The sequence below is a fragment of the Pyrus communis genome, chromosome 12 (assembly GCF_963583255.1).
Source record: "Pyrus communis chromosome 12, drPyrComm1.1, whole genome shotgun sequence".
NCBI lineage: Eukaryota > Viridiplantae > Streptophyta > Magnoliopsida > Rosales > Rosaceae > Pyrus > Pyrus communis.
The window spans coordinates 1,873,334-1,881,789 of record NC_084814.1 but is presented as its reverse complement, the minus strand read 5'-3'; the positions used below and the strand labels follow the sequence as shown (position 1 = coordinate 1,881,789).

Below are 8,456 nucleotides of genomic sequence, written 5' to 3'. Positions count from 1 at the left end.
GTTTACGTACGGACTTTTCATTACACTTATGTTTTTGCATATTTTCTTATGTGCCACTAATTTATTACAATACATTTAAATAAAAATATTTCGATACATTAGTTCAGTAAAATATATTATGATACAGACGTTTAAGCATATAAGAGTCAATAAATAAAAATAAATTGAGGGCGTCAATAAAAAAATGAATGAGTAGTGGGTTAGGGAGATGAGAGTTAGAATATGGCCACTTAGCCCAGTAGAAAAATGTTATGGATTGATTGTGTCATCATTTAACAGCGAAATTGATAGAAAATTTAACAGATGTATGACATTGTAACGAATTTATAAGTTGAGATATGACATTGCAATGTTTAAAACATGAGGCATGAGATTGTGATTCGATCCATAGTTGAGGTAGTTTGTGTAAGTTACCCAATATGTTTAGGTACGAACTTTTCAGTACATTTATGTTTTTGCATATTTTTTTATATACCACTAATTTGTTACAATACATTTAAATAAAGATATTTCGGTATAGTAGTTCAATAAAATATATTATATACATACGTTTAGGTATATAAGAGTCAATAAATAAAATAAACCTCAATAAAACATAGGGAAGTTTAACAAAACACTCCTGATACTGTTTATTTTTAACGAAAAACCATATTTATATATTTTTCCTGATACTATTCACTATACCTTTAAAAATAATTTTTCATTAAAAATGAAGTTTTTTTTTAACTTTTCGTTAATTTTTCTTAAAAAGAAATGAATGTGTAGTGGGTTAGGGAGATGAGAGTTAGAATATGGCCACTTGGCCCAATAGAAAGCCCAAGGCTTATCCTAACACATCTCTCTCTCGCTCTGCGGTCTCTCCCTCCCGCGCGCCCTGATTTCACCACATTGACATGGTTGTTGCTTTTGCCCTCTGTGCGTTGCGGCACAGCTTTAAACCCACAAGGGCCACATCAGAATAGCAAACCTCAAAGACCCTCTCGCAGTCTCTCTCTCTCTCTCTCTCTCTAGCATCGTGGCTCTTCCGCATCCTCTAAATCCCAAAGCAAAAGTCCATGGGAGCTTCGCTCTCATAAACCCTGCACTAAAACCCACAAAATCGACTTACCCAGAAGAGCTAATCACATGCATTTTTCCATGGATTTGAGAAGGCTTTCAATCCCAAAATCCCATCTTTTTCTCTTCTCCCCCATTAACCGCGCGTGCGTGACCTGCACCGCCCAACAACGCCCGCAAGAACCTCCGCAACCGCCGCCATTGCAGCTTCCGGATCAACCGGAGCCGACCGATCAGAGTTTGCACAACTGGGTATTTTCTATTCTCTCAAAACCATATTTAGATTCTTCTAAATGCAAGGCTGTCGTACCCCTTTTGTCCCCTCTACAATTTGATCGATTGTTCTGTTCCATTAGCTCCAATGTGAACCCCAGAACAGCTCTCTATTTCTTCTATTTTGCTTCTGAATCTTTTAAGTTCCGGTTTACTGTTCGATCTTTTTGTGTTTTGGTTCGTCTGCTTGTTGGTTCGAATCTTGTGGCCCCTGCGAGATTGCTTTTGATCCGTTCGATTGATGGGAATGTGCCGGTTTCATATGCTAACCCCAGTCAAAGGCATATGGAGATAGCCATTGCCATGTTAGCGTTGAATACCGTGGCCGAACAAGGTGTTGGTGTTCAGGCGTTGGACTTGTTGATTCATGTCTACTGCACCCAATTTAAGAATATGGGTTTTGGTTTCGCGGTTGATGTGTTTATGTTTTTTTCTGGTAAGGGTGTCTTTCCGTCTTTGAAGACTTGTAATTTTTTGTTGAGTTCGTTAGTGAAGGCCAGCGAACTTCATAAGAGTTATCAAGTATTTGAAGTTATGTCTCGAGGTGTTTCTCCTGACATTTATTTGTTTACTACTGCGATTAATGCATTTTGTAAGGGAGGGAAGGTTGATGAAGCAATAGGTTTGCTATCAAAAATGGAAGGGCAGGGGGTTGCTCCAAATGTTGTTACATACAATAATGTTATTCATGGTCTCTGTAAGAGCAGAAGATTAGAGGAGGCCTTCCAGTTTAAGAAGAAGATGGTTGAAAACAATGTGAACCCGAGTCTTATAACATACAGTATACTCATTAATGGTTTGATTAAGCTGGAGAAGTTTTATGAGGCAAATTGTGTCTTGAAGGAAATGTGTAATAGGGGATTTCTCCCGAATGAGGTTGTTTATAACACATTGATTGATGGGTTTTGTAAAACGGGAAATATTAGTGGGGCACTAAAGACAAAGGATGATATGTTATCCCATGGGTTAACTCCCAATTCCGTTACTCTTAATTCTATACTGCAGGGATATTGTAAAACTAATCAGTTGGAGCATGCTGAGCAGATTCTAGACAAGATGCTATCCTGTGGTTTATCCATAAATCAAACTGTTTGTTTCTCAGTCATTCACTGTTTATGCATGAAATCTAGGTTCGATTCTGCTCTAAAGTTCACTATAGAAATGCTTTCAAGAAACTGTAGACCCAGCAATGGCTTGCTTACCACGTTGGTTAGTGGGCTTTGTAAAGATGGAAAACATTCCAAGGCAGTTGAACTTTGGTTTAGGCTATGTAACAAAGGATTTGCACCCAACACAGCGACCTCAAATGCTTTAATTCATGGACTTTGTGAATCTGGTAGCATGCAAGAAGTTGTTCTGCAACTCAAACCAATGCTAGGGAGAGGTTTGGTAATGGATAGAATCTCATACAACACACTTATCTCGGGTTGTTGCATGGAGGGAAAAGTGGAGGAAGGGTTTAAGCTTAAGAAAGAGATGGCTAAGCAAGGAATTGAACCAGATACTTATACTTATAATTTGCTAATGCATGGTCTATGTAATATAGGAAAAGTGGACGATGCAGTTAAACTTTGGGATGAGTTTGAAAATCAGGGTCTGGTTCCCAATGTTTATACATATGGGGTGATGATAGATGGGTACCGTAAAGCTGGCAGAGTGGATGAGGGTGAAAAGCTGTTCAGTAAGTTGGTAACTAAGAAAGTGGAGCTAAATTCTGTTGTTTACAATACACTAATCAGAGCATACAGCACAAATGGGAATATGACGGCAGCCCTTGGTCTCCGCTTGGACATGAAAAACAAAGGCATTCAACCAACTTGTGCCACGTATTCTTCCCTTATAGATGGACTTTGCAATATTGGCAGTGTTGATGTTGCAAAATGCCTTCTAGATGAAATGAGGAATGAGGGTTTGTTGCCAGATGTTGTATGTTATACAGCACTAATTCATGGTTATTGTAAACTAGGACAAATGGATAAAGTAGGGAATATCTTGCTGGAGATGTCTTCATTTAACATTAAACCTAATAAGATTACCTACACTGTCATGATTGATGGGTACTGTAAACTAGGTAATATGGAAGAAGCAACTAGACTTCTATCTGAGATGATAAAGATGGGAGTTGTCCCAGACGCCATCACCTATAATGCATTAACTAATGGATTTTGTAAGGAAAGGAAGGTGGAAGAAGCTTTTGAAGTGTGTGATCACATGGCCAATAAGGAGTAACTTTAGATGAAATTACGTCTATGACATTGGTTCAAGGGTTGCTTAATCCCACTACATGTACAAATCAGGAATGATTGAAAACATTCAAAAGGTTGGGTTTTCACTTTTTGGATGATAAATTCTTGTGTTTTGGACAGTCTTATCATATATAATTTTTGCAACATGTTCTGAAGTAATATTGTTAATTCACAGGTGCAGATTCTTGTTCTTAAGACTGCTGACCGTAGACCATGAGATACATCCCCTTACCATCTCCAAAATGATTCTTGAGCATTTGGAGGTTGGTAGATCTGTACATTACTCATTTCTTTGCTTCGTATTTGCATGAATAATTTTTTTCATTACTTCTGATTCTATAATTCAATAACTTTGTGGTGTTAATGTATGTTATTGTATTTTTGCTAATAGGATGAAGGCTTTCATGATATGACATTGGTTTAGGATTAAAATAATTAGCTGGCACAATTGTTGATTTCCTATGTTCTTTTTTCATCTTATTCTTTTAGGAACATCTTCCTTCTTTGGCTAACTTATTTAAGATTCTAGCTGTTTCATGTGCTTCTGGAGTGCCATCCTCAATTTTTTTTCTAGAAGTTAATATAAATGCAAACATCATGACATTTTCACATTGTATGCCGTAAGTTTGGAATTTTTAGTGTAACTCCCTTTAGCTCCCAAATATTACAGGCTTCAACAGTTTATGATGGTTCATATTTTAAGTGCTTCTCCTTCCATTAATTTTAGTGCCATTGTAGCTTTACTGAGTTATTGGGCGTTGGGCATTTGCATAGGTGATAGCTGTCTGGAGCTGGATGAGGTTAAGTTTTGTGTCTCACCAACTGTCTGCAAATTAGGGTTGTTGCAGTTCTTTCATCATCTTTGTTTCAAAGTGATTTTGCATTAAGAGTTAATTAGGGAATAACTACTTTATATTTCTTCCAAGAGTAAGGGATAAACAGAGCATCTGATGTGTAGTCTTCAACAGCCATTTAGCTAACAGACCGGTTAAAGTAAAGCCTCCACTTTTATAGAAGAGTGTTTGTAGGACTAAACGACAACAACAACAACCAAAGCCTTATCCCACTAAGTGGGGTTGTCTGTATGAATTCTTGAACGCCCTCTGCACTCCGTTGGACTAAACAGAAACCCCAAAATTTACTTTGCCCGACAGTGTATATTGTGAAATGGTGGTGCTATAACAAATCCAGAGTACCTTAACTTGTGGTTGCTGTACAAAGCTGGTCACCTTAAACGGTCATATCCATTTATGGAGATTTGGGATCTGAGATAAATAGAGCATTGGACTTATAGTCTTGGCCTATATATCATATAAGCTAGGAACCGTGGCGAGTGATGAGTCGCGACTGATGACTATTAGGAGTCATGTTTAATAAAATCTACAGCAATACATTAGCCCCAACTTTAATGTGCATTTTCAGGGACTATTCTGCTTCCAGAGGGAATATCCTTGCTCATATTTAAGGGAGCCATTCAAAATGTGACTGAAACACCAGAAACGGGGACTACCAAATTAATGATCGAGGAATTTGACAATAATTAAACCTTTTGATTGTTCACTAGGTGGTTTTACATATAAAAGATGAAGTGTAAGACCACTACATTTTAGTGGTCCACACGTTTGTTCCTGGGACCGGGAGAGGAGATTTGCACATGATCACAACCTTTAACATCATTGCATAGTGGCATCTCTCAGGAAAAATTGCACTCTTGTGCTCACGTCCATTGTTAACTGCCAAAGTACTATTGAGTACCGTGGCTGTAGTATATATCCTTTTTTCCATCTCAACAATTGAACATCATTAGTATTCCTTGAAGGGATGTCCTAACTTGTTAATTCAAGGAATCTGTATCAATTGACTGTTACTAATTCTTATGGTTTTTGCCAGTTGCAACCCTACTCTGTCGATGAGGCACATAGCTTAACAAGTTGGCCATAGCGAATGATTGAAACATCAAGTGATGGCTGACTCCCAAGGTCTTTTACTTAAAATTATCTTATCTTTTGAAGATTTATTGATCAGTTGTTTTTTTCTTTTCCCTTGTTGATATAGAATTGGTGGTTGATGGAGGCTAGAGAACTTGGTCTGATCACAGAATAAATAAAAAATTGCTACGGAAAATGTGTGTTGCATGAAACAGGGGAAGAGATATTTTATAAGATAACCTTAGGCAAGCGAACCTGGCTTTACTGTTTAATTTCTATTTTTTTTTTTCATTCCACAAAACACAGTTAATGAATTTGGTGAAAGTTGTGATCATTATTTCGAGTTGCTAGTAGAATTTTTTTTCTTTTTCTTCCTGCTTCTTGAATTCTGTTGTACTACACAACTATTTAATTTTTCTGTTTTTCATTTTCAATCAGGATTTCCTGGATACCAGACCTAGCAATTCCTCAGTCGATCATTTGAAGCTAGCGTGTTGAGGTTATCAAGGTCACAGCATACAAGGGCGTCAATACATCAGGTTTGAAGTACCTTTTAAAAAGTCATTCTTGGAGATGACATAATTGATATTTTGTTCAACTCCTTTTTTTTTTTTTTTCTTTGCCTTCCCAGGGTTTAGGAATTTGGATGATATCAAAGAGACTAGATTTCCTGAGCGACGGTAAGTTTATGAACATAACAAGTACCATATTATTAGCTGTGAATCATGCCATGGATGACTAGTATTTCGAAGAGAGATTTTAGACTTGAAGTCTCAAAGTCCAAATTTAACTTTGCAGAAGTTAATTACAACATGCAGTAGTTGTAGCAGACCTCCCATACATGCAGTAGTTGTAACAGACCTCCCAGGTGCTTCCTGACTGCCTTAGTTGCTTGCTTTTGTCTGGAAGTAATGGGATTTCCAACAGCCAGCAGCGTGCTTTGCCTCGGTGTTCTATTGTTGCGCAATCTTTCAAGGAGAGGATGGCTTTTCCAGCGCCAATGAAGAGAATTTTCACCCAACTGACTGACCGGGGTTTATTTGGGTAGAACCAGTTCCCTGCTTTTTTCCAAAGCCATTCATGTAAAGGCTGTTGGAATGCAAGAGAGAGATTCATTTATCTGTTTCGTTTCTGATGCATTATTCTTTTCTTGTGCTAATAAACGTTATTTGCCTTTCCAACCTAGGTGAGAGTACTGGTGGAGAACACAACCATCTGGTGCTGCAGTTAGGACAGAATAAGGTGAAAAAACAAGTCTTCCTCTATAGCCGCTAGGTATGGGTTTCAAGTTTTGTTTCTTGAAAAGAAATATTAAATCCGATGCCTTAATGTAATGGTGACAATATACTATTTGTGGATGAGGAATTTGAATCTGAGCTATTATCGTTATAATAGGCTCAAAATATGAGTTTTTTTTTTTTTTTAAGCATCTACGTTAACTTTCTTCTTTTTGTTGTTGGAAAACGGTTTGAAATAACACCTTTTGATTGATGGTTTGAATTCTCTCCTTTGTAAGGGAAAAGTGTGCTCGTGCGCGTAATTAGCCATGTCCTCCAATGTGGCCGGTTCTGTAGAACGGACATCTTCATATGCCAACGCAGCTAGCAGCTTGCTCGGATTGAAACTCTGTATCCCTGAGTCTGAATTTGAGAGGCCTAGTCATCCAGGGAACCCTCGGTTCCAACCTCAGCAACCGGAGTTTCAGTAGGATATTTCATTATGCCAAAGATACGAGAGGATTGATAGAAGGCTGGACAACGGCCGTCGATGGGTTAACTTTTCGGTAAGAAAGCCGGCAGGGCTCCAATGTAGTTTGGTTGCCCACCTTTACGCAAACACCATCAGAGTATTGATCTTTGAACGAACGGTTCAGGGTCAGCGATTCCTATCAGAAACGATCAAAGGCCTCTCCGGTTTTCCATCCCATCTAATCAGATTGGTCAACAACAGACGCAGAATTTTTGGGAGCCATTTGATCTTGAAGAAGAAAGTGGGCAACTTTTGCAGGAATTGAGAATTAGCGTTACGTTCACAAAAGACACGCAGAAAAATTTCAACTTTTCTTCTACGAGTAATGCTAGATAAACTAAATTTGTAAACTAAATAATGTGTTACCAATAAATTAAGTAATATTTTAGTCATCAACTTTCTTATTATTTAGTTTATAAAATTTAGCATACAAATTTTGTCTCCTTACCATTTCTTCTACTTAAGCTTTTAGCTATCACACAAAATAAAAAAAGAAGGGAAGTTAAGGTTAGTTTGGTATTGTTGTGCATTTTAAAATAAAAATAAATAAATAAACTGTTTCTGCTATGCTATGAAAATAAACAATTGTAAAATAAAGCTGTTAAGTGTTTGGTAAACTTTTTTTTGTAAAAGTGTTTTTTTTTTTTAAAGCACCACAATCCTAAACCAAATTGTTGGCGCAATTGGGGAAGGGGTTGCCAAAATTCAAGAATTGTCAATTGTTGGGAGTTGGTGGCAATCAAATTAGGTCGCACAACTTCGATAAGTGCTTCTTCTACAAATTTAAACAAGTTTACCACAATCTGGAGACACTGTTTGGGCCATACATAAAATAAAGCATGTTGTGGAGCCTATACATTTTTTATTTATGCAAAAGTTGCATGACTTCGGCCTACCAACTTCAAAGTTCAAAACCAGGGCTCAGACGACCATCTCATTTATCCCTAACCTATCTAAGGGCTTAGATAAGTCCCTTCGAGGCAAATATGTCACAGAGACGACGAAAGCCCAAATGTATCTTGCCTCTTTTAATGTCTACATATGCGTCATCCAACACACTGACGTCATTATGACGATCGTGCGAAGCACCTCACATATAGTTGAAGGCCACCAACCAAGAATTTTTGTCACAGTCAGCACCAAAGGACAGATCTACCTTTACTCTAGCTCATCGATAGGATTGAGGTAACTCTTCTTCTCTGCC

General features: G+C 37.7%; 1 protein-coding gene across 3 annotated transcripts; it reads left to right on the top strand.

Moving 5' to 3' along the window:
• Positions 1–884: 884 nt before the first annotated feature.
• Positions 885–7,602, top strand: LOC137710780 (pentatricopeptide repeat-containing protein At4g19440, chloroplastic-like). Of its 3 annotated transcripts, none has more exons than XM_068449904.1 (8): positions 885–3,649; positions 3,751–3,838; positions 5,466–5,554; positions 5,942–6,042; positions 6,135–6,183; positions 6,302–6,547; positions 6,690–6,778; positions 7,020–7,602. In XM_068449904.1, exon 1 carries the CDS (start codon positions 1,126–1,128, stop codon positions 3,556–3,558), a length of 2,433 nt encoding a protein of 810 aa, XP_068306005.1. In that variant the 5' UTR covers positions 885–1,125; the 3' UTR covers positions 3,559–3,649; positions 3,751–3,838; positions 5,466–5,554; positions 5,942–6,042; positions 6,135–6,183; positions 6,302–6,547; positions 6,690–6,778; positions 7,020–7,602. The 3 variants fall into 3 exon arrangements, with proteins under 3 accessions (XP_068306005.1, XP_068306006.1, XP_068306007.1); XM_068449905.1 differs by having other exon boundaries at positions 6,302–6,585; XM_068449906.1 differs by lacking the exon at positions 5,466–5,554.
• Positions 7,603–8,456: the final 854 nt, after the last annotated feature.

What these genes read in the sequence shown, in the direction of transcription:
- LOC137710780 (XM_068449906.1), top strand. Translation starts at nt 1,126, where the DNA reads ATGCATTTTTCCATGGATTTGAGAAGGCTTTCAATCCCAAAATCCCAT.